General features: G+C 48.3%; 1 protein-coding gene across 4 annotated transcripts in view; it reads right to left on the bottom strand.

Moving 5' to 3' along the window:
* The window catches only part of BTBD9 (BTB domain containing 9), a 413561-nt gene that overhangs the window by 14922 nt on the left and 371883 nt on the right, over positions 1–26756 (bottom strand). For all 4 annotated transcript variants that reach the window (XM_042986255.1, XM_007085235.2, XM_042986256.1 and 1 more), the window contains exon 10: positions 8905–8983. In XM_042986255.1, the coding sequence (XP_042842189.1) occupies positions 8905–8983 (79 nt within the window). The remainder of the gene's footprint in view (positions 1–8904; positions 8984–26756) is intronic.

Here is a 26756-nt window from a genome sequence, read left to right on the forward strand (position 1 = left end):
GTTGTCACAGGTGATTCCTGAGAGCTTATTTTCCTCAGAACACTGCACTATAGCTATGGCCCTCAGTCTGATTTATGGAGGGGCTACTGTGTGTGGGGCACGGGGCTGGGTGCTAGGACACGAAGATACCATGACACTGTCTCTGCTCTCAAGAAGTGCGGTGGAGGGGCACCTGGGTGGCTCATAATTAGTATCCAACTCCGGCTCAGGTCATGATTTCACTGTTCGTGGGTTCGAGCCCCGCATCGGGGTCTCTGCTGTCAGCGCAGAGCCTGCCTCAGATCCTCTGTCTCTCTCTCTCTGCTCCTCACCCCTCTCTCAAAAATAAACATTAAAAATTAAAAAAAAAAAAGTGCAATATAGTGCGGGACCCAGGCAAAGCCTCTATTAATTAAGCAAACTCCTAGATGCCAGGCTGGCTTACCTGTCCCCATGCCCGGGGCCCTGCTGTTCCTGTGCTTCCCTGGTCTCTGGCCCACACCTGGTCCCGCCCTTGCAAATACCACCTCCATCTTGCATATACCCCACAGGGCATCCAGGTGCCACCTGAAACCTGGCTTGTGCTCGTTATTTCTCTTCCTGAGTAGGTTTTCTTTGTGCACATCCCTTCCCCATCACTGCCACATGATGCCCCCAGATGGCCCGGTTCCTTCTCCCTGACAGAAGTGGGAGTTTGAGGGCTGACACTGCGTCTCTGTCTGTAGGTCTTCCGAGGGAGAGGCTCACTGGTCCACTTTCTCTGTATCTCTCTGCGTCTCTGCCGCTGGGATGTCTGCTTCAGTTCTGGTGCTGACCGACCGGAAGTTCTGGCCTTGAGAGCCAGCCTATGACTGCTGTGACGTGTACCTGCCTTTGGAAGCTTAGAGCACAGCCTCCGGAGGATGCTGCCGGGGAAATCCCGGGGGGACCAGAGAGGGAGTGATCAGACCTGGTGGGGGTTTCTGGGAAATAATTATCACCAGGCCAGGAAGGAGCCTTTTCCGTTTTGTTTTGTTTCTAAAGAGCCCATTTCCCTGTTTTTGTTTTTTTCCCTTCACTAGAGCCACATGTTGCTATGGGAACGAGGATGGCACTGGGACCCACAGCCACTCACCGGCCTGACAGAAGCCTGTAAATAAATTCTGCCTCACTCCGGGCTCTGCGCTGAGTGGTCCTGGAGGGCAGCTCAAGCAGCCACTTGCTGACACTCTGTCCTGCTGGTGCCGGCGTGCGCAGGACCCTCCTGCGGCAAGCTCGCGAGCTGACTGCTATTCTGCCACGGCGAGCACGGAGCGCGCGGGGGAGTCTGCAATCGCCCACCCTCCGCAACCCTCCACGACACGATCTCGTTCGTGTCTATGGGGTCCCCAGGGCCAGGATCATCTGACCCATTTCACGGATGAGGAAACCCCCTCCTCCGGCCCCGGCCCCGCATCCACGCACGCCAGCTGTGCTGCTTGGGCTGGCAGCCCGCACTGCCGTCTCCACCGCGGGCTGCCCTCCACGGTGCCACGAGTTCAGGCGCCCCTCACGTGGCTGACTTCCACCAGGCGCGAGGCTGAAATCCCTCTAAGGAAGGGCCCTGCCGTGGTTTCTCTCCTAGGCACTGGCTGGCACAGGAAGTGTGCCCACAGAAGCCACTTGCTAAGTCTGACTGTGCCGCGGCAGAGATGGGCTCACCTCTGTGGCTTTACTATTTATTATGCATTTGTGGGACACAGAGCAGCCTGGATGTTTTGAGAGACCAATTACCCGGATTCAAATCCTCACTCTGTCACTCACTAGCAGCATGACCCAGCAAGTCACTTAACATCACTTGGCTTTAGTTTCCTCATCAAATTTTCCTTTTTGCTTGAAACATTTTGGCTGTGAAAACCATGCACCAAAGAGTACATGGAAATGCAAACGTATAGCTTGTTGAATAACTATGTAACAAAAGCCACGCAAACTTTCAAGAACCCAGGAACATTGCTGGTGTACCATGGTCCCTCCACATGGCCGGCCCTTCCTGATCCAAGCCTCCCCACCCTGAGGAAGCCACAATTCTGGTTTTAATAATAATAATTCCTTTGCTTTTTTTTTTTTTTTAAGTTTTACCACCTGTGTCCACATCTTCAAATGTGATAGGTTACTTTTACCTGTTCTTGAAGTTTTAAGAACATAATCCTAATTTACGTATTCTTTTGTATCTGACTTCTTTCCCTTGGCATGCTGTGATATTCATCATGTAGATCACAGCCCCCTGGGTGACGTACTAGGCTTGGCTTATCCATCTCCCTGGACAGATGACTGGGTGGTGTCCCACTTGGGTCTGGTATGAACGAATGGTGCTGCTGTGAACATTTTCATTCTTGCATAAGAGCTTCTTTAGAAAACACACGAGTGTGAGATGCTTAGTCTTAGGGCAGCATGCAGATGTTCAACTTTAGTAGATCTTACCAAACCATCCTCTTCGGCAACTACAGCAGGTCATACTCTCACAGCACTGGATGTGAGTTGCCCGCTGCTCCTCATCTTTGTCAACACTTGGTACTGAGCTAATTCACTTTTAAAAAAATATTTTATTATTATTTTTTAATATGTATTTATTTTTGAGAGAGAGAGCACGAACAGGGAAGGGCCAGAGAGAGAGGGAGACACAGAATCTGAAGCAGGCTCCAGGCTCCGAGCTGTCAGCACAGAACCCGACGCGGGGCTCGAACCCACGAACCACGAGATTGTGACCTGAGCTGAAGTTGGATGCTTAACTGACAGCCACCCAGGTTCCCCTGAGCTACCTCATTTTTAAAAAGTGAGTGAGAGTAGAATCTACTTCCATATGACGGTTAGATAGTGTAATAAACCTAAAGGGTTTGGAATAGAGCCTGCCACACAGTAAGTGCTCAGTACACATGAGCTCCTGTTTTATAATTTATAATAAGAATAATCATTATAAAGGGTCTTGAACTAGGACATGCTGAGGTATGTGGCTTATTTACCTTTCCACTTACAAAAGTGACTGGTTTAAGAAACTCTTCATTGTGACTACAGAAAGTCTGCCTTAGACCACCACAGTCTCTTGATGGTGAGAACCTGTATTACTGAACCCTTTACGTGGCTGATTGATGCACAAGGGAGACTGAACAATTCCTTCACTCACTCAGCCAACAGGTACTCTATGCTGATGCGCACCAGGCCCATGCGAGGTGCCTGGGATACAAAGATAAATATGACACAGCCTCTTTCCTCAGCTGCACACACACAATAGGTGAAGTGGGACCCTGAGAGCAGCCTACAGACCATCAGCTCTATCCTCAGCTTCTGTTGACTTGGCAAAGGTTTGCATGTGGCTTCTTGGGAGCGGGACCCCAGTCTTTCTATATTGCAGATAGTTAGTTTCTTCTATAGTCTTTTTGAGCCCCCAGGGGCCATCTGTGCCCCTGAGCTCTCTGCCTACTGAAAAATCACTCCAGAACGTGCTCTCAAACCCGGGTTCCCATCCAAGCCATAAAAAGAAACAGGTACCACTTCTACTTCCTTTAATACACGGACAGATTTGCAGACAGCTCTCATCTGGACCTCGTCTGGCCTCTGAGGATGGAGGCATGTCCCTCTGTGGCCCTGCTACGATAATTAATGAAATGGAAACGAAGGGGTCCACGCGAGGTGCTGCTTCAAAAGCAGCAGGGCTCCTCCACGGTCTCCAGAGCTGAAACTGGAGATCTGCCGTGACGTTTGTGGTGTTGTTGACAAGGCCCAGGTTGCGACCGTTTCCAGAAAAGAGAGCCTCAGAAAGCTGAACAGTACCTGCCTCCTGAACACGCAGAGTTGATTAGCAGTTGAGGAAGATGGGCAACCACGCGGGAACGACCTCATGACTGCCAGACTGGCGGCTGAGACCACCATAACGTGACTGAGGAAACAGCCCAGGAGGACCTTTCGGGCCACTGGCCCTGGGGAGAATCAGACAAATGGAAACAACTGAAGGAGAGCAGGATGAGAGGGCGGGCATGCTAAAAGACGCGTGTCTGCCATCTAGTGCCAAGCGGGACAAGAAGACAAAGGAAACCCTGCGCGTGGGCAGAGAAGACATGCAAGAAAGGCAACCGAGGGTAAAGGGGAGAAACGCGAGCCGTGTGGGAAACACGCCAAGCACAGGGAGACTGTGGAGCAGGGGATGACAGAGCACACGCTGGCGGGGAGGGAGAGGAAGCGTAAGAAGCGAAGATAAGTGACAAGGATGATGCCAAGTACACAAGGAGCGGGAGGTCACACGAGGCAGCGGTGGAGTCTGTAAGGTAAGCGTTAGGGAAATTTATTGACAGAAGTCGTAAACGTAGCTAAAAGATGAAATGAATTCATTGCTGCGGTGCTCACAAAGGATAGATGAGAGACAGATGCCAGCAGCAGACACACACTTCCCAGAGGAAAGGGATGAAATGCTGCAGGAAATCAGAAGCGTGCCAAAACAGGTGATCAAGAAATCTGAACCTCCACAGTGGCTGAGGCTGCTGTCACCTGAGAGCCCGATCGCAGGGAAGCGGGGAAATTAACATGCAGCGGTCGCAGGCGGACCTCGGGTGCAGGAAGGCCTGGCTGGTTGGGGTGGGACGCACACCCACGCTGGGCAGGAAATCCCAGGCTGTTTCAGCTCAGAGGCCTCTGCTGTTCCAGCAGCAGCCGGGATCCGGGGTCGGGGTAGGTTCCAGCACCACAGCCGCAAGCTGCTAGTAGCCCCAGCCACTGACACACTGTGCGGGCCACTTTCCACCTGCCACCAAAACAGACCGCCCGCGCCCCCCAGGAGTGTTCAAGTCAGAGGAACCTCTGAGCTGGGCCTTCCCTGCCATCCCCTGTCAGACCTTCTCCCTGGAGGGGGCAGCACCTGCAGAAAACAGTCTTCCTGGGAGATGTGGCAGTTACCCACATTTCTCTGTTACCCACACATGCTCAAAACCAATCCCATCTACGCTTCTTGAAATTAGCACAAAGCCTGTGGGTTGGTAACACTCAGTATCTAAAAGTCCTGCTTCTGACTAAATGAAGGCCACAGGTGTCATATGGCAAACAAGCAGTGACAGGCTGAGGAAGTTCTGCCTCTCCCTATACCACCCTCAACTGTGAGACAGAGGGGCCCAGACCCCAATACCCTGATGGCAGATTTCTGTCTTCCATGGGACTAGAGATGGGCTTACCCTGGACCCCACCTCCCTGCCATCTTGGTTTCCTGACTCTGCCCCCAGCCTCCTTTCCCTGGCTGTCTGTGCCATCATGGCTCTCCTCCAGGGCTGCCTTCCCCAGGAGTCCTGCCCCACCAACCTTAGTCACCCCTCTTCCTATACTACAGCCTTGTCTCTCACACCTCTGAACATCACCACCCCAACTTAGACACATTCCCACTGTTCTCTAAGATAGGTGATACTTTTTCCAAAACTAGTATGCTGTAGGAGAGAATGCTTTGAGAGCTGCCATATTCTTTAAAGAAAACAATTTCTTTTGGTTAATATTTATTTTTGAGAGAGAGAGAGACAGAGTGCAAGGGGGTGGGGGCAGAGAATGAGACACAGAATCCGAAGCAAGGCTCCAGGCTCTGAGCTGTCAGCACAGAGCCTGACCTGGGGCTTGAACCCACGAACCATGAGATCACGACCTGAGCCGAAGTTGGACGCTCATCTGACTGAGCCACCGAGGGGCCTTGAGAGAGTGCTAGATTCTTGACACTCAGGGAGATTCAGCACTTTTGCGTCTTCTTGTGTGCTCTGAGAAAGACAGTTTGTGGGTGTTGCCTTATGATCCCATTCATTATTCATGTTATGATTTCAGATGTTTCCCAGTTGGCAACACCACATTGAGGCTTTTTTCCCTGAACAATAACTGACTCAGTCAGGCAGCCTGGCAAGTTGCTGCTCAGCCAGATGCAACAGATCACCGGTTAATTAGTCAACCTGTACAGACGGGCTGGTGAGTGTACTTGGAGTTCCCTGCATAGACAGTTCTGGAAACTCATTGGGAGGAGAAGGTCTTGCACTCCAACTTTAGGGTTCTGTAATGGGAAATTATTCCTCATTTGGTTACTGAGGTAGGTGACAGGGTTGGGGCTGAGTGCCGGGAGACCCTCCTAGATACATCCCAGTGCTCCCTGGCCTTCTCTGACCTAGAATTCCTTCTGCTGGAATACTAGACTGCAGAGTCCCATGTAGGGATTAAAGACAGAACTGGTTTGTTTTTTGGGGATGTATTATATAAGAAGTGACTGCACATGAAAAATATTCAATTTTAGCTTGATATATTATGTGAAGATAAATTTAAATTGTTTTCCAACTTGGTAAATAAAAAACACATAACTTAATGTAAGTATAAGTGGCAAAAAAATTGGGATTGATTGGCAAAATTTAAAAAATATGCTGAGTAATGTATGGGACGGTTGAATCACTATTAGTTTTAGTTGTACACTTAAAACTAATATTAACACTGTATGTTAACTTTACTGAAATTACAATTTTTTAAAAAGATTAGAAAAAAATTTTTAAAAATAGGATATTTGGTTTGGGCCTCAAATATACATTGATTCAGATTCAAATTTACTTTTGTTACCTCATCAAAAAAAAAAAAAGTGCTTTTATGACCTGATATTTAGAGTTCTTTAATTTTGTGCCTTAACAAATATCAATTTGTTTACTTTTACAATTTTCAGGTTTGGTTAGAAATGAAGAGGTAAGAGAGAAAGTTTCAGACTACTGTTTATAAGCTCTGCTCTCTAAGAAGCACACTGTAGGCACACTGTTCTAAATGAATAAAATGCAAATGCAAATGAATAAAAAGGCAAAATGAGTATAAATTATCACAATATTTTCAGTTTTGAGAATGCAAGTTGAAGTACCAGAAACACCCTGGTATGCTCTGGAGAATTCTGATTTGACAACCACAATGCACGAACCCAGGGCCAGCTATGTAATGTGCAGGGCTCAGCACAAAATGAAAATGTAGAGCCTTCTGTTCAAAAAAGCAGGAATAAAGCTTTATGTTTTCTCCCACAGTTCCTCTCTTGACCGGACACAGGGTTTTCTTTTGCTACTTAATTTTGCAATCCCTTGGGCAAGGGGACTCCGAGGCCGGGGCAGACCCACATAGGCGCCCGGGGCCCTATCCCGTGACTCAGGTGAGGGTCACACCAGACCCTGACCCTCCCTGCAAACACGCTGGGCCTCCAGGGGGAGTGGAGCATGGTGGGAGGCATGGGTCAGGCTAGGATGGGGAGGCTGGGCAGGTCTAGGTACCAGGGGTCAGTGGGTGGCTGAGAACCTGTCCTGGGAAGGTGAGAGGGGGCAGAGGTGGGTCTGTGTGTAAACTGAGGCTCCCGGCCCCTGGTGAGTGCTCCACTTCCCCATGGGGCTCCCATTATGAAAACAAATTCACAGGTTAAATTGTGAAGAATTCAAGATGGTGCTGGAGAACATAAACCCCAAGCACAGAGTCCCCTTCTGGGTGTGGAGCCTCACGCAACTGCCCTGGTCACATGCCCATGAAGCCAGTCTTGTGCAGAGCTGAGAAATACCACGTTGAGGTGAAAACTACAGAATGGTTACTATTTTGATGCCTTTCATTTCCTCTTGAGTTTCAGCTTTCCTGTTCCTTATGATTCCTGTCTTTTTTTAAGTTTATTTATTTTGAGAAAGAGAGAAAGAGAGAGAGAGAGAGAGAGAGAGAGAGAGAGCATGCACACACACAAACGAGAGTGGGGGGAGGAGCAGAGAATACCAAGCAGGCTCCATGCTGAAGCATGGAGCCCGACATGGGGCTCCAACCCACTGGACTATGAGATCATGACCTGAGCCAAAACCAAGAGTTGGACGCTCAACCAACCGAGCCATTCAGGCACCCCGTGATTCCTGCCTTTAACTAGCAGTCCTTCAGAGGTTCACACTCAACACTCATGACTGTACAAAAAGCAAGGGTGTAATAAGCAGATGAAGCCAACAGAGTGGCCACTAGTGCTCACTCAACACCCAAAGAACAGAAAAGGTAAGTAACGAACTTACAGTTGACTGACACTATTCACATCTTAAATGGAGTGACTGAATCCGCAGGTGCCCCTGTGAGCTCACTGGAAATCCATATTGTCGAGGGGATGACGGTCCAGGCGTGCCTGGCTCATGTCTGGTTTACACTTGCCGTCCTAGTGTGATTAGGAATCATGCCCTCCCTCACACTCAAGTGTCCTGGTTTCTCTGTTCACCAAGGGCACTGTCTTCTCTCTCCTGATCCAAGGGATCCAGTGCATTTTTCTGGGGCCATTTACATTCCCGAGAAAACAGCCTGGTGGTTTGAGGCTCAGACCCATCACCTGACTGCTGCCCTGACTGTGGGTACCCAAAATGGGGGGAAACAACCTGCCCACTCTCCCCCCGTTAACTCCAAAAATGAAGGGACGTCTACAAACAACATGATCTGCTGGGGCGATCCAGACCTGGACACCAGTGGAGGAACAGGCCCACTCACAAACATTTATGTGCAGTCTGGCCCAGGACAGAATAGACAGGCAGAGAAAACCAGCAACTGTCTTCCACGGTGGTCCCGTGGGGCTGGGGTCCCTTAAACACCATGTTCAGAGCACTGAGGGACCTCTGAAATAGCTGTCGTCTGGGAGGGCAGAAGACTTGAGGACAGGGTTGTTTGACCTCTCAAGGTCTCTGTGGTTGCCGATTCCATAGGGAGGCTGGTGGGAGTAAGCAAAGCCATAGGAGTTGGCTCTCATTTCCCAGTGAAGAGACATCTAGAATGATAATGATATCCCCACTGTGCAGGAGCAGGACTTTCTTCTGTACCGAGCTGTCTGAACAACAGGCCATTAGCGGGGAGAACAAACAGTTCCACTTAACGCGGGATGTAGCATTTACCTGTACATCATGAAACAGCACAGCGTCTTTCATGAAAGGAGACCCTTACCTCATTTGCTGTGTTGTGTGTTCCCACGATTCGGATGAAGGAGGCAGGCTGTCTTTCAAAAGTTACAGATTGCCAGGACCTGTGAGAGGAAGCACAACCATTTGCCTGGTTAGATTGTACCCTGTCGGCAGGCAGGGGGAGCCAGGTGCTGAGGAAGGAGGGTGCCTGTCCTCTATCCTCAGGAGGCCTGTGAGGTGGCAGGGGCGGAGGGGGGGGGGGAGGGGAATGGGAACAGGGCTCTCCCTCATGTGTGCCTGAGGAAGGCAGTCAGTATGTAGTGTCCCTACCTTCTGTGAAGGCAACCTGGGACTCACATAAAGCTCCCCCGTCAACACACACAAAGTACAGACCAAGTTCACGAGGGAACAATTGTGAGGCCGAAAAGTGATCAAGGTCAGTGAGAGTTCACAAAACACATTTCCTCATCTGTGAAACGGGCCTGTTGGCTGAATGGGCGTGCGCCTGAGAGGCGTGGTGGGTTCTGAGAGGAGAGTTTTGAACCAGGGCAGGAATGTGGACTGAGCAGGGCAGGGCAAGGGGAGGGGGAGGAGGGGCTCACTCACTGCCATGAGTGCAAGTGGTGGCACCTGGGGAAGAAGACGCGGCTTCTCCACAGGCCTCCACCTCCCCCCCTTTCCTGCTTCCAAAGGCATCCCCCCAAGGGCTTATTCTCAGGACCTGCCAGTCTCTGGGCGGGCTCAAAGCCAGCTGCTTTAAAGCCCAGCCAGGCAGGCTCTGAAGCAACCCCGAGAGGAGGAGCTCTGCTCTTGGTTTAAGGCTCACAGCTCATCAGAATGCACTGGAGGAGAGCTCGGCACCCACGACTGTAAACTCCAATAATATTTTCTGTAATAAATGTGAGGAGTTCACAGTTGTTGCCATCCCTCCTCCGCTCACACAGTGGAGATGCCAGCTGCTGGGAAGCTGTTTCCTGTAATTGTCTAATTACCAAGCAATGCTACCAAAGAAAATATATGTATTTGTGGTTTGTTTTTTCCCCCTTTGGTTTCAGGTGTTCCGTCTTCTCTCTCACTGTGAGCCTCCCACTGAGATTGATTCACTGCTGCCCGGACACCCAGGCCCCTTCAGGTCATTAAAAAGTCGTTACCATCCTGTGTGCAAAGTCTGTGCCTCTGAAAGCAGTTTTCTGGAAACAGCGTAAGAAAAATCATTCTCTTTGCAAAAATGCTATCATTCATATGTGAAGGTGATGCCATCTGATCATCCCCAGAGACTGCACTCTTGGCCCCTGTCCTCGGTTGGGGGGGGGGGGTTTGCTCCCACACCCATGTGGCTCCCCTGGGGAGTCTGCTGGATGGGATGCAGCCCGTGGGCTGGGGCCAGGGCTACAGAGGGAGGCCCTGTGGGGCTTCAACCCTGGACCTGGGCTCCCACAGGCAAACCTGTCACTTCTGAAGTGAGCTGTGTGACTGACGGACTGGCATCCTTCCTCTGGCAGGTCAGAGGAAGCGAGGGGTCCACGCTGCGTGGGGCAGCAGAGGCCCATCCCAGTTCCTAAGGGAAGCACACACTGAGTCTGGGCCACTGCCTGCTTCTCAGACCAGCCCTCCAGGAAAGGGAGACAGAGCCAGGACAAGTGATAGCAGTCGCTGACAACTATTATGTTCCGATCGGTTTCAGAAAAAGGACTGGAGTGGAGAGGGGCTGGGTGTGGAGGAGGTGCAGACTGTGTTCTTAGGTTTCTAGCTGCATGCCTATCAAAAAAATCCTTAAGTGCTTCTGGACATAGAGGTAAAACTTGGCTCACGGTCTTCAACAACATGCTTGTGGCCCTGAGAGTGCTGGGGGATCCAAATGATGCCTCCTGAGGTCCCACCTGTCCTCCTCTCACAACAGGGCTGGGAGCCCAAGGCAGTGAAGGGAGGGAGATCTCGCGGGAGTCACCTTGGGCAGAGCTGGGCTCCCTGGGTAGCGGGCTCACGGCTTGGGCACGTGTGCCCCCTGCCTGTGCCTGGGGAAGCAGGGCTGGCAGGGCAGCAGCCCAAGTGGGAGGGAGCATTTGTGGAGTAATAAGATCAGAAGGCCTCAATTTAATACCAATCCTCCATTACACCGCATTAATATCTAATCACATTAGAGTTCATTTTCACTAACACAGCCTGAGAGTTGCAAGATGATTTCATTTTCAGCAAAACTGGATACCGACCCTAAAACAAAATATCAGGAGGAAGGGATGCTGGTTAGGGTGAGGTAATGAGCATCTCTCCCTACCCAAGTATCAGATCCCATTTCCCCTCAACTTCTTGCAAACAACTTTAAATGCTGCTCGATGGGGACATGATAAGGTGGCCCCGGAAGTCCTTGTCACGTTGGGGCCGTGTATGCAATCACCGTGCAACTGGAGGACGGCTGCCTGAGCCGCGATCTCACAGCGCCAGGAAACTACAGCCATCACTCGGTCCACACGAGGCTCCACTGCCATATTTATTGAGCTTTACTGACAACTGTATAAAATATCCCTCCTTGCCAAGTACCCTGAGTCCCTTCCTTAGCAGGCAGCATGCCCAGGGAGGCAATGGAGTCTTAGGGGCGCGGCACCCATTTTGGCTCACGGCCATGACTGGGTGACGGAGGAAGTGTCTGCACAGGAGCAACGGGTGTCAAAGCACATGTGGTCTCTGCTTCGAGCACTTACACTAAAACAGAAAGCCCTACCCTGGACTGAAGTCCCAAGCTGTTACTCGCAGGAGGGGCTCTCGACCACAGGAACCACTCCCCACCTTGAGCTGCAGGCTCAAGAACAGGCTCCCCCGGTTACAGAAGTAACCTCACCTGGAGTGAGGACCGAAGGACCGGGGAGTGTAAATATGTATCTACACACAGATGTGTTCAGAGGGAGATCCGAAAGAATGTTTGTCAAAATGTTGATCAGGATTTTAGCTTTGGATGAAAGAATTCCCAGAGATATTTACTACACTTTTGTACTTTTCTGCACTGTCTGAATTTGGTAGAATGTAGAGGTAAGCATTTTTGAAAAGTACCTCTCCTGCCTACTACTCAAGGTTTTAATGCAGATCATGTGACATGAAGCAAGTGAACATGCCAATGCTATACTATTATGCAAGATATTTCTAGTGGGGGGGAACGGGGCAGGGCAAGGGGGGTGACAGTCAAGACAGGAGGCTTTGATCCTGGCCCTTCATGAACTAGAGGTGGTACGGCACACTGGTTGACAACATGGGCTCTGGGTCAGAATCTCAGTTTTGCACTTTTACCAGCTCTGTGACCGTAGGCAAACTGCTTAACCTCTCTGGGCTTCAGGCTCCTCATCTGTAAAATGAAGATAATAAAAATATCTAGCTTTTCTGGGTAAAGATTAAATACATTAACAAGTATAAAACATCTAGAACCATGTACTAAGTACTAAAGCACTAAAAATGGTACTGTTATTACTACCGGAGATGGTATTGTTATTACTACTATAATTACTATTCAGCCAAAAGAGTCTGGACAGGACACACTGCTTTCCTGGGCCTCATCTGGGAGTCACCAAGTTTGTTACTATGCGATTTACTGACTACTGCAGAGGTTCCCAGGGGTACCCATGGCACCCCATCAGCACCCATTTCTTGGAGGCAGTCAAGGTGGCTGGGCTTTGGAGGAATTATGCAAGCATTTCTTGAATATACTCTAGAGCCTGGCACCTGATTTTCCAGGGGATCCACGCAAGATGTAGTGCTGGCCCTTATGGGCTTCCTGATCTCTCTGGGGAGATCAGCTACCCTTCTGTGAACTACGGAGAGAACAATGTCAACAGTGCATTGGTCCCAACTCACAAACTGGTGGTGTTCCAACGCTTCCCTTGTAATTGGTTGAAGCTTGGAAGCAATTTTTCCAGAGAAATAAAGTTATAAATTTTGGTTGGGTTTCCAGACCCACCCATAACATTCAATTTAACCCATAATGAGGCTGAAATACTATATATATGAAGTTAAAAAAAAAAAAAAAGGAAGAAAATGATGTTGTTGCCATCGTGGTAATTAAACAAGCCAGAAAAACAAGAGCTCGAGAACAGTCTCTCTAAAGCTGCTGCTTGACGAAGGATTAAGTACTGTCAGGCGCATGCAATCAGGCGCCTGTGGCTGGCATACGGTAGGTGGTCTGTTTAGGAGTGAAAAAGTAGGCCAGGAGCTGTCCTCCGTCTGCAGACCACTGCGTGGTCACAAAGTGCTTCACAATCATCATCTATCACATTTGGTTGCCAGCAATCTGTTAGGTACCGAAGCAGCCAACTGCAATCCCATTTCTGAGGTGAGACACTGAGGCAGAAAGAGAGGTAATCTGTCCACATTCCAGTGCCACCAGGTGTAGAGTCAACAGAAGCCAGATTTAATGGCTGTCTGTGCTCCTTCCACCCAAGGGCACAGTGAGGAACTTTCTGACCGAGAGGCTGGGGCACTGACTAATCCCTGTCGCCTGGGTCCTCGAGTTTCAGACCTCATTTATGTGCTGGTACCGTGATGCCAAGCTGGAGATCACGCGCGTGAGCGGATCGCAGGCTGACCTCTGGGTCCCTACATGCAATGGCGGTGAACTGGTTGGAAGGGTTCAATGGGGCGATGGTGTTTGGCACACGGTGGGCGCACAGTGGCTGCAGGCTGCTGTTCTGTCTTCATACTCACATGTATGGAAGAGCGAAGAAGAGGCTCCCTAGGTGCTCCCTCTCCACGCAGATCAGCATGGAGACATGGAGAACACATGGGGTCGTACTGACAGGCAAGTCAGGGGACTGCATCTACAACGTGCCCCCCACCCCTACAGCCGCACACATTACTCATGGAAACAAGCATGCTTACAAAATATTCTTAAATATTCTGGAAGGAGATAGGCTGAGTTCATGACAGTGGTTGTCTCAGAGAGAGGGTGAGGAATGGGTTTGCTGACGGGAGTACAAAGGAGGCTTCATCATTAACTGGAATGTTTTATTTCTTTGATTAAAATAAAAAAGATGAAGTGCATGTGAGAAATATTAACTACAGTCAATTCTGGGGATGAGTATGTGAGTGAATGTTATAATACTTCTTATTCTTTTCTGCATTTTAAACAGTTCTTGAAATAGAGAAAAAAAGAGGGAGAAGAAAGGCAGTGAAACAGTGCCTGTGTTTATACGAGAAAGAATTTACCAGGGGTGGAGTTAACCAAAGGGCAAATATAAAACGTAGGGGGCTAGGTGGAGTCAGCCCCTCGGTGGGCATGTGGATTGCCAGGTAGCGCCGCTGGCTCCGGGGACACGTGCGTCTTTGTGGGAGCAGAGGACAGGAGAGCTGCCGGCTTGGGGAGGGGTGCAGCGGCCATCTGTAGGTGCCAGGCTTGTGTGAATGGCTCTGGTGACAAGGGCCACCAGAGAAAAGGAAGGCAGCAGGACTCAGCTGAGATTGGCTTTCCATCCTAAGCCTCATCCTACCTTCTCTGGGGTCCTGTAGATCCTGTACCAAGGGAAGCTGGTCTTTTAGGTTCTGGAAAATTATGTGATTCTGATGCCTATGCTATAAAGAGAATGCCAGGGTCAGAACTTTTTTGGAGCAGACCTGGTAAACACTGGGGAGATGGCCAGGGCCACACTGGCAGTTAAACATGGCAAACTGAACACACGGGTTAATCTTTGCTCCCTCCACTAAAAGGGCAGTAAGGAAATCTAATATATGCATCATATCAAATAGTAAATATATGTGTTCTAACACACACGCACGCACACACGCCAAGCAGAGAAACAGTGAAGACACATTACCCTCTCTGTGTTTTTGCCTGAGAGACAATGCACAGGAAGCAAGTAGATTCACACTACAGAACCCTAGAAAAGCTCGTGTCCCTGCGTCATCAGTTACCTTGGAAGGTGGGGGTTATACAGGGGACTCAACTATGAGAACTGGTTGAAAGTAGGTGAAAGGAGCAAATTGACTCCCCATATCCCTTCTCCTTCCTCCTATACAGCAGGGATGAGCACTCTCCCACCTTGGCAGAAGACAGAGATTTCACTCTGGAGTCCTTGAACAGAGAGGGTCTACTCCAGGGGATCGAGGCACAGTAGAGGGTGGGAACCTAGGGGTCTATGAAGAAGGATTTACATGAAGTGAATGTCTCAAATGGTGAGACTTCCAGTCCCCTACCCTCCTTGTCTTGGCTTTCAGGCCACCATCATCCAGGCTTAATCCCCACGCAAGACACTGGAGGATCCCTCTGGAGACTCTAACCAGCCCAAGAGGAAAGACCGAGAGCCACTTATCCAGTTTCTTTCTTCCTGTCCCTCCAGTCTGCTTTCCATAGATATTTATTCAGTGCTTACTATGGAGTAGGCCCTATTTTAGACTCTGCCATCAAGAAGCCTACATTCTAGTGGGAGAAAGAGACAAATAAATATAGGGCTAAGTAGAAAAGTAAAGCAGTGTAAGCAGATTCAGAAGTGCACACTGCTTTTAGAGAACATATTTAAGGAGGTTCGCTCTGGTAGGTGACAAGTGAGCGAAGACCTACACCAGCGGAGTAAATGGCCACATGGATCTGGAAGAGTGTTCCGGTGAGAAGAAACAGAAGGCAGCTGTTGTGCTGGACCTGAATGAGATCGGGCAGGGATCTCCCAGTGAAACACCAAATCCCTGTCTGATAACCCAGAAGGAAGCCCGCAAACCCACCCTCACACGAAAATCTTCCAACCAGCTTTCTCATCACCTAAGGTTTGAAGGAGAACAGCCAGTCGAGGATCACCAAAAATCCTAAGATGGAAAAGAGAGACCAAAAGCACAGAGAAAAGAAAAATAATTCAGAAGATACAGTTATAATTCAGTAGACAGAATAAAACTTCAGGAATAAACCCCTATACACTGCAAGATAGATAAAAGAATTATTATACTCTTTAAAAAAATTTTTTTTTTGTAATCTTGATTTATTTTTGAGAGCGAGACAGAGTGAGAGTGGGGGAGGAACAGAGAGAAAGAGAGAGAGAGAGAGAGAGAGGGAGACACAGAAACCAAAGCAGGCTCCAGGCTCTGAGCTGTCAGCAGAGTCCGGCGCGGGGCCTGAACTCACGAACGGTGAGATCATGACCCGAGCCGAAATCAGATGCTTAACCAACTGAGCCACTCAGATGCCCCATACACTCTTGAAATAAGAATAAGATGATATGAAAGGGGATATTCAGAGAACAAGAAAATGCTCTTATCAATTGAGGCTATGTTGAAATAAAAAATCTAACGAAGCTTAAGTTGAAATTTTGTGGAACATCCAACAAGACAGCAAAGATAGAAAATAGAAGAAAAAGGATAAGAAAATGAGAGGACCAACTAAGAGGTCCACTATCCAACTAGGAGGTGTCCCAGAAAAAAAGAGCAGAGAAGGTATGAGCTATAATACTGTCAAAGTTAAAAGAAATTTTCCCATATATGGAGGACATAACTTACTAAATTAAAGAGCCCACTGAATGGTCACTACAATAGGTAAGAACACAAAACATATTATTGAGAAATTTCAGAAGATCTAAATGTTTCTGGACAGGGCAAACGCAAATCAACCTAAAGATGAGGGAACCAAAATTACATGAGATTTTTCAAGAGCAACACTGGGAGTCAGGAGAAGATAGAGCTGAGCTGTTCCTTCTAAGTGTTGAGGGAGAAATTAGTCCCAGCCAGAGGGCTATTCCTAGCCAAGTCACATATTTGGATAGAATAAAGAAACTTGGATTCAGGCATATAAATCTGAAAACATTTACCTCCAGGGTATTCACTAGAAACTTCTGGAAAATGTACTCCATCAATAACAAAGGATTAAACTAAGGCAAAGAAAGTTACAGGATCCAGAAAAGAGATGACCCAGGAGGATGGGAAGGGAAAGTTGAGGACGAGAGCTGAGCAGAGGCTTAAGGGGACCAACCCTGCAGGAGAGGGAAGGCAGGGCTCCAAGAGGGAAAAACCAAGAGGTGTTAGGCTGTGGGGATTTGTGTGGCTCTGACAAAAATAAGTGATATGTACCTATAAAATTAATGAATGACAGATAATATGGAAAACTAAGTACTTTTTAAAAATGTTTATTTACTTTTGAGAGAGAGAGACAGAGAGAGAGAGAGAGAGAACGAGCAGGGGAGGAACAGAGAGAGAGGGAGACAGAGGATCCAAAGCGGGTTCCGTGCTCTCAGCACAGAGCCAGATGCAGGGCTGGAACCCTCGAATCGTGAAATCATGACCTGAGCGGAAGTCGGATGCCCAACCAACTGAGCCACCCAGGCGCCCCCTAAGTAATTTTTAACTCCAGGAATAACAAATTATATTACAAAGAAAGGCAATTTTAGCAAACTATGTGGCTTAGCCCAGAACAATAGTCAGTCATACTAATGCCAATGCTAAATGCTAAAAACTGATTTAACGGGAGTGAGAAGAGGGGAGAGGGAGAGAAATACGACCATGGGAGGGAAGGGTAAGGAAGCTAAATCCTTATCTTCCAAAGTAGGGAGATGATAGATAATTTTGGTAACAGCAGCAGGATAAGCATATAGTTTAGAAACCTGAACCAGGATAAGCATATAGTTTAGCAACCTGAAGGTACTGACCAAAATAAAGGTCTATAAGACATGAACATGTTTGCCTCAAAGTCTAAAAGTCTGATCATGTGTTATGGTGGACAAGTGGGAGGACACAGGCGCCCTCACACCCCGCTCGCTCAAGGAAGTGCCAACCAGCAACATTTTAGATGTGCATACCCCCAGAGCCAGCGATTCCTCTTACATCACTTGAGCTTATGACACGTTTCCAGCCTGGGGACCCAGGAGTAAGGACTGCAGTGTAGCACTGCTTGAACGGCAAGAGAATAGACACAACCCAAATGCTCCTCACTGGTCAAGTGGATTATGGTACATCTCTTTCCCTATGATGAAAGACCGTGCAGCTGGAGAGGGCAAGGGAGACGGAGAGGGTGGGGGAGGGAGAGAGGAAGGCAACATTCTAGAGTTCTCCTAGGTATAGAAAAATCTGTATGAAAAAAAACAGGAAAATACACACATTTGTTTATGTATAAATGATCGAATCTCTGGAGCAAGAGGTGGTGGGTGAGATACATTTTGCTGTCTTTAGTCCTTAATTTTTAACCATATTAAAGGCATTTGCTCTGAATGTATTATCCTTTACAAATATTAAAAGACTGTTGGGGAGGAGGAAGGCAGGCAGCTGCCTCTGGTGAGTGGGACCTGGGCTGGGGGCGGTGAAGCAGCATACCGCTGCTGTTGTTAATAAATCTTGTGCTGCTACCTTTTAGTTATTTATTTAAAAATGTTCTAATGTTTACTTATTTTTGAGAGAAAGAGAGAGAGAGAGAGCAGGGGAAGGGCAGAGAGAGGAGGACACACAGAATCTGAAGTAGGGTCCAGGCTCTGAGCTGTCAGCACAGAGCCCGACGTGGGGCTTGAACTCACAAACTGTGAGATCATGGACCTGAGCTGAAGTCAGTGCTTAACCAACGGAGCCACCCAGGTGTCCCTCTACCTGACTTCTAAAACAACGTACATGTATAACTTGGATAAAAAATAAGGAAATTCAGAAGCTGAAAAATACAAGCAGAGCCAAGAAGAGGAGACAAACCTACGGTGAGGAGGCATGGAAAGGGTATGTGGGGAATAGATTTATTTACAACCTTTGGGAGCAGGGCCGGAAGGCAAACATGAACCTTCGGAGAAGATTCCTGTAAAGGAAGGGAATATTAAAGGCTGTCCCCTATCAACTGAGCTGCAGTGACATCGGAGCCCTCTCGGAGCTGTGTGGTGCTGAGACGTGACAGGTATTAAAGGCCTTGAGTGAGCCTCCAGACTAGCCTGAAGATCCCTCTGACAGTTCTTTATGAGTGCGCCTCTCATGCTGACCCCACAGCTGCCTGCCGTCCCTTCGCACGCGCTGTTTTTACTGTCTGCCTCACAGCTGCGACAGGCCCAGGATCCCACATTCATCTCTAATCAGATCTAACACCTCACTGGGGCCTGGGCATGTGAGGGACGGTGCATCTTGTACAGCACTGGGGGAGGCGAGAATTCTAGAGTTGTGACAGTCTTTAAACGGGCCCGGCGTGTCTCTCCCCTGCACATCTGGTGAGCACCTGGCACATCCAGGGAGCACCTCCCTTGCCCCAGAAGCAGAGTGACATGGTGTCCTATGCAGCAGAGAGGCAGGGTCGGCCCAGATTCTGATGAACCCCTTCCCAAGAGCTCCCGGTCCTCAGATCGTGGACGCCAGTCTAAAGGGAAGCCTCTGTGTGGTGCAGGTCTAATCTGGCACCATGGGAGGAAATTCTTTTGTCTTCCACGATGCTTAACTGGAGTCTATGGCTGTCTCACTGCCCTGACTTCCAGGGAATTCTGGGTTCGCTCCATTTACCCTGTCTGTCTCTCCATTCAACAACTATTTACAGAAAGCCTTCTACATGCCAGGCCCAGGAAAAACACTGCTAAGTTAGTCTAACCTGACTGCAGACCTGAGGTGGCAGGAAAACAGATTGTTACGAGCACCTGGGAGTTGTGACCATTTAGTCACATGCTGATCGGCCACATGCTTACTGAGATCAAAGGTCACACAGGGGAGGCTCCTAAGCATATTTTGCTGGTCTACTGAGGATTTTTAAAAATCCGAGTTATCTCCCACTTAAAATTTGGGAGATTTCACATAAAAATACAAACTTCTAGTTTCCTTTGAAAGCTAGAAGATCTGGCATCCTTGGGTCCTCTTTTCTGCAGAGACAACACTGGCTAGAGCTGAGGTGAACAAGACAGACTGAGGTCAGCGGGCTTCTGGTGGTCTCCATCACTCTCTGGAGCCTGTCCTGGCCTGCTGTGCATGTTCCCATCACCCATTTGGCCCAAGGAAGTGGCCAGGTTTCCATCCCAGCCTTAGAGAGAGCTCAGACAGTGTTAAAATGGAACAAATTAAATATCAAACTCTTGAACAGGAATCGTACCACCTCCAAATTCTTTGGGAACCTAGCACCAGAATAGATACACAAATTATGTTTCATTAATTAAAAAAAAAAAAAAAAATCCGGCTCAGTTGGTGGAGCATAAGACTCTTGATCTCGGGGTTGTGAGTTCAAGCGTCAGCTTGGGTGTAGAGATTACTTAGAAGTAAAATCTTTACAAAAGACTATCTTCTTACACTGTTCTATTCTTGGCCTTGAGAACTGGTACGACTGAGGGCAGAACAGCGGATACCGATAGTCTTTAGTCACTGCTGCGTGTCTTCCCCTGGGCTACAGTCAGTAGTAGAAGGTTTTCTGTGGAGCTTCCAAACATTCCGTCCAACTCCCAGGCCATGCCCCTGACTGATTACACTCAGAATCCCTGGGGGTGGGCTCTGCATGAGTCCCATTGAAACTCGTCAGGGCATTTCACTGTCCAGTGGGGGTGGAGCCCTTCCCCTGGCTGGGGATGAGGGTTGGGGGGCAGCCTGCTGGGACGGACACGTGTGTCCCTTCCTATTTACAGTGCAGGTGAGCCGTCCCCTACTTTCCTCCTGCCCTGGGGGTTTCTGGACCTATGTGGGCATTTCATGCTTTCTGGCCTCTTTTCTCTGGTGAATGCACTTGCATTTGCTGTTCTAACATGAACTGGTCTTGGGTTTTACCTTCCCTGCTCCTAGCATAATTTTCCCTTTTAGAGGAGTTTCCTCTCAAAGGAAGGGTCAGGACCCTCCTGCCAGCTCCTCGTAACAGTGGAGCCGGAAACTTCCTACCCTGTGGCAGCCACAGGAAGGTCTGTGTCCTGGGGATGTTCGTAGAGTGTTCAAATGAGCAGTGGGGGAGCAAAGGGGAGAGGGGCCGTTTTAATACTCTGCATTGCACTCAGCCCCCCATCCCCAAGCCCCCGCTCCCACTCTGTGCCATCCACTCCCTGCCACGGAGCGCTCCTTGATTCCCCTAAGGGGATGCAGTAATTGATGATTAGCATTCCAAAGCTTGGCTTACATCCTGCTAGCCCGTCATATTTAATTACATTTTAACTATATTCGTCTTCGATAATAGCACGAACATAATTTAGATAATTATCTCTCTCTCTCTTATTCTCTGACTCTGTCTGTCTCACTTAGAGCTCCTTGCAACAAAAATCGCTTTCTCGGCTCAAACACATAAACAGACTCTGGGGCCAAGAGCTTTTCTTTCTCTCTCTCGTGCAGCAGCTGTGCTAGAAACGCAATGGTTTTGAGTATCATGCAGAAAAAAAGAAAATCTATGTGTCTTCCTGCCTCTGTATTCATGTTTGTACACAGCCGGTGGTGGGAGTTGGTGCGTGCGCGTGTGTGTGCGTGTGCACGTGCCCACGTTTGCACCTGGGCAAGAGCTTTTGCGCGGTATAGCAACAGGGGAGGCCTGGTCAATCAAATTAGTGTCTATAAGGCACCCTCGTGGTCTGGCATTTCTCTCTTCCAAGGTTTAATGGCTTCTCTCGCAAATTTAAACTCTGTTGAAACAGTTCTAAATGTCTGGGAAGTCTTTTGAAGAGATGTGTTCTTTCTAATAGGGTTTCTGTCACACTTGGATCTTATAATTAATGACCTTTACCCTTGCCTATTATCTGCCTCCTCCAAGAGCCCATCAGGTACGAGAGGAAAACTTGGGGCTCTTCCAAGGGAGAGTGTGTCTCAAGCCAATTGCTACAGTGTTAGGAGTCCCTGCAGACCTTCCCAACCACCACTGGGTCATGTGCTATCCGTGCCATCCGAGTCCCCGGCCTAATCATGCCCCTCCTCTCCCCGCTGAGAGTAAAACGTATTCTTCGGGAGCTTTGTTAGTTTTCCTGGCGAAGCCAGAGAGAGCTGAGCAATTTAGGTAGGAAGATTTTATGTTACAGAGTTCACACCTCTAAGGTTTTTGAACGCACGAGGGAATAAAAAATGGCCTCAGAAACAGCTACTATCCAAGATAATCCTGCTCAAAGTCCAGAGATCCAGAGCCCGCAAGGATGTCGACACACTACTTTACAAGATACAGTGTGGGGATGGCGAGTCCTTACCCCTAAACACTTCAGGTACTGTCCATTTCCTTGGTGTCCTCAAAGGCTCCAATAAATACAAGATTTCGTATAAAAACATTCCCCTTGTCTGATATTGAAGGATTACCCACCAGTCACTATCTTCTCCAGACAAATTCATTATTCATTTGGCTCTCGGTCCACATCAGAGACAAAAATCCTTTTTTTCCCCCATGAAGAATAAATACCACCAAGTAGTCCCCACACTGGTGACAGCCAGGCAGGAAGAGGTTGAAAAGGGGAGTGTCTGTGTAGTTAACAAACATAGGGACTCTTGCTGCCCCTTATTTGGGAGGCCAAAATTCCTAGCTCACTCTGGAAATAAAGACACAGACCAGACTTCAGGAAGCCAGGGAGAGCAGTCTAGACCAACATTTTGCCACCAGTGTGTTCAGTCCACCCACTGACTCTTCTGATGTGACTAGGCCCAGTACTGGTTCATGTGCAGAAGGGAAATGAACCCTTTCAGCAACATGATGGTTCTGGCAACTGAGTAGTAACTCTCAGCCCACCAGAGAAATTAGAAACATCAATGTGGTGACCCGGGAAGTTGTGAGGTCCTGTCCTTGGTGATGTCAAAGACCAGGACAGGAGCAGCCCTCTCTCTATCGCACAGGTTCTGGGCCATTCACCTCGCTCAGTGATGGCAGCTGGGGAGAATGCTCTAACTGGGTTTCATGTATTGTGAAGTTCCTGTCCAGGACGCATTTGGCTACTTTAGGCCAGGCCTACGGTGGGCTTGAGGGGACACACTTCTTCTCCCTCATGGCCCTGAACAGGCTCCACATACCTTGATTTGCTCCATATTGTTTAGGAGGGATGTTCCTACTTTTGATCGTTTGCTGCCCAGCTCAGGTGCTTAGGAATTCTGCTGAAATCTGCCTGAAATGTAACAACCACCTGGGTCTTGGTCTCCACTGAGTGGATGGAAGAGCCAGCCATTGGCCATACTTTTCTGCCAGCAGGTAGCTCTAGAGGCTGGTGGGGGCGAGAGAACATTCAGTTTGCTCTTCCCCAGAGGATCCCCTGTCCCCGGCAAGTACAATGCTCAACAGAATTATTGATTTAATGACGTGAGTGGCTCCTTTCAGCCTGCAAGGAGAGCAGGCTCGCTCTGAAAAGGCTGTTGCCTCTGAGGAGAGAGCCTCCTCCTCCTTGGCTCTGTGTGACTGTCCAACGCCACCTCCATTTCTCCTCCAGAAGCACGTTCCCTCGGAGATGCACGCTGGAAATGTGAGGACCATGCCTGAGCAGGAGCCAATTTTCAAATGTTAAGAATTTGGCAATTTCGTTTCCTAGTGTTTTAAATACCAAAAGGATTGAGAACACAATGAGGACTAAACAGTCCTGCGTTGCAGGTTTTAAAAAAGGGCTGCTTTTATGGAAATTCACGCCAAATGCCTGTGCAGAACAAAACTCGACCCTGACCTCAGAAACCCACCACAGCACATACACCTAAGGTGAGCCAGTGGCCCTCCAGAAGGACTGCCAGGCATTCTCTGAATCAAATCTGACCAATTTCATAACTAAAATTACACCGAGTTCCTGCGGGTATTCCAGATCTGATGACATATGCCAAATTCGTTCAGCACCTAACACTGGGGAGATACTCAGTGAAAACTTAAAAATAGACTCTCCCTCTCCAGCCATTAAGGGCCTGATACTTGCAGCTGAACAGGTAAGAAATTGGGGGCATTGGGGAGAGCTTTAAAAATCTCCAGAGTACAAAAGAATGTTTCTTTATGATGAAACCTATCACTCTCTGCATGGAGCCGTCCAAGATTAGCCTAGAGCCGCTGAACGCACTGGAGTCTCTGATATGAGTTCCACAATAAAAAGGTGACAAGTGTTTCTGGCAGGTCCCATAAAGGCCCTTTCTGGAATTTGCATAAATTGCCACATTCAACACAATTAAAGCCGATGTAAGGCAGTATGTAACAATCTTTCTTCTGGGACATTTTCTGTTAATAAAAAAGTGGAACTTAAAAAGATAATTTCTCTCTCTTTTCAAACACTTTCTTGATAAAAAGTCACTACCACCCCCCACCCCAGCTTAGCATCAATGGATTTCTGGGTGTGTGTGCTGTCTTGCAGGCCCCCTTGGCTCTCCTGGTTCTGAGTCACTCTCTGACCTCTTCCCTGGACTCAGGCCTACATGCTGGCAGGGAAGAACTCCGCCCTGTGACCCTGCTCTGCTCGTCTTAGTGTCTTCAGCCACACCACCGTAGTGCAGGAGGGAAAGAGGCAGCCCTTGGCTCCCTGTGAGCTTATAAAACATGGTGGTCAATGCAACAGGACAGGAGACAACCAGGGCAGGTATGAAGTACCAAAATTAGGTTAAATAATTTAGGTAATTTATGACACAAAAATCAAATGCCAAGACAGGTAGGGGGATTTAGCTGGGCAAGGAGAGTGGTTGGAGGTATGGGAGGTCAGGGGTCTGTTTGGATCATTTTAATAAGCCATAGGAGCAAAATCAGGATCAAAACCATAGGTGCAAAATGCATGGGAGGCATCTCACTGTTTGTGATGAATCCTGAGTCCCCTCAGGCCAGCAACCTCAGAGATTCCCTTCCTGTATTTTGTAAACCTAGACGTCGTGTGTACACACAGGTGTGTGTGTTTGTGTGTGTACACATGTGTCCGGGACCAAGATCTGATGCAGTGCATCTCTTAACACCTGCTTTGAATTTTGCTCATGCCCCAAGGCTAAGACATCAAACAATGACTTCTTTACTACTTCATAGTAAACAAGCAGCCATGAAACACGCACAAAAATATGGTTTCCTTTCAGGTTGTGTTTTAATCTACCCCTAGTTATTTGCTGTGCTAGTCCCCTGCCCTGAGGGCTTTGCAGAGTTGAAGGCAGATGCCAAGAAGTCAAACTGCATTCAACAAGGTTAAAAGTTACCCTTGGCACGTGGAAATCTCCTGCAATAAAATACTGTAAGACGGTTGCTGAAGCTTAATCAGCTTATTTTTCTGTATTATTTCTTGGGGAGGAAGGTTTCTAGGTGAAGGGATGGGTGAGAAAACTGACCAGTAACTCTTTCTGATTCCATTGTCAGCCTTTAAAATCAGATAGATCAGCTATTAATCTCAGAAAGCCAGCAGTGAATGTGTGCAATAAATTTGTCATCATTTTATGAATAAGCTCTCGGTCATGAGGGCTTACTGTCTGGCAATTCACCTTTTCCATGATATTTTCTATCAATTGCATTTTGGAGCAGCTTAGAAAGAATATTATTTGTGTTCCTGGAGCTCGGGACATAAAAAACCCTCAGAGTGATGGAGATGTACAGGCAGGCTTCCTGTCTGCCCCTGGGCTTGCTAAGCAAACAGTTTACTGATGCTTGAGTGAGCACCACCAGGGGACAGGAATCACTCTTCTGGGTCCAGGAGAGCACTCATCTCCTCAACAGTTGCTAATGAAGGCCCTGTTAGCACTAGATGACGTTGCACACGCCCATTGGCTTTCTGTCAACGACTGCCAAATAGAGCTGTTGGTAATCACAGCTGGCAAGTTGTTTAGTCAATATTTTTGAAAAGTTCAACCAAGTGTGTGAAAGCACAGAGTAGATTTTCCTGAAGTTGCGAGAGGATTTACTCTTTTCCCTGCTTCGTTGTGGCTCTGCCCCCATCAGGATCACGCTGGTGTCCTGCTGTGTAGTCCTGAAGGGCTGTGGGGTGTGAGGTGTAGAAATGGATGAAATTTCAGCTGTTCTGTCATTCAGCTTGTTTTTTTCCATCAAGTCAGCGGAATTCTAGATCTGAGACTCTGAACTACAGATGAACACAACAACAACAACAAAACCCTAACCAACAGTGCCGTCACTAAGAACAGCTCCAGCTCTAGCTTAAAAACTGCCCCCGGGAGAAGGCCCCTCAACATCAATTTTAAAGCTTTAGGGAGGATATCAATATTTCTGCCCTTCACTCCTCACGAAGGACCGTTGCTCTATTCTACGACCAAAGATGGCAAATGTCCTTTTTGGAGCCATTTCCCCGGATGTGACAAAACGTCGTGAAAGAGAACCACACTGAACTTGGAAAGCAGCGGGCACTGCTACATTTGTTGACTCAGAGCATATAACTGGGGATGGCTGCCCCATCTTTGGTGGTGGATATGGATATCCATCTTTGTTTTCATGATTTTCGTTTTCTTCATTTTTATAATCTTTTCTGGGAATGATCATGACTCCCAACTTTGGGTCAAAATACCCTGTTAGCAGTAGACTTGGGACCAGCAAACTGGTATAGGCTCTGCCGAGCTCTTCAGAGGGGTCTTGTCTCAGCCTTCTTTTTATAGTGACTGAGTCGAGTTAGGGACACTAAAATGCATTCCACAGCAATGCAGCATTTGGGAAACACAGGTTTCTGCTGAAGATCTTGGATACTGGGACTCCCAGGTCTGGGTCCCTGCATGTACAGTCGCAGGTTTATTTTCCATCTTCTTAAACTTCTCCCCCCAGTACAGGGGTGCTTAGCAGCTGATGACAGCATCTGAAGAATTTGCCGTGGCACTGAAATTCCCACTGGTTCTCATAACTGAACCAGTATACCCTGACCTGTGCTGTAGCTGTCACTAACACCCTCATGGTCACTGAAGAATACAGGAACCACTTTCTGGAGGGAACACTGACATGCCCTAGGCTCAGGGCTTCCCACAGGGAGGGAGGAGGTGTAGTCCATAAGATTCTGATGCACATTCTGATGTACTGTTCCAGGGGGTCTCAAACTCATCAGCAGCATTTGGAGGGTATGTTAAACAGAGACTGCCAGCCCCCACCCCCAGAGTTTCTGATTCAGCAGGTCTGGGGTGGAGCCTGAGAATTTGAGTTTC

This window comes from Panthera tigris, chromosome B2 (assembly GCF_018350195.1).
Source record: "Panthera tigris isolate Pti1 chromosome B2, P.tigris_Pti1_mat1.1, whole genome shotgun sequence".
In the NCBI taxonomy this organism is placed as follows: Eukaryota; Metazoa; Chordata; class Mammalia; order Carnivora; family Felidae; genus Panthera; species Panthera tigris.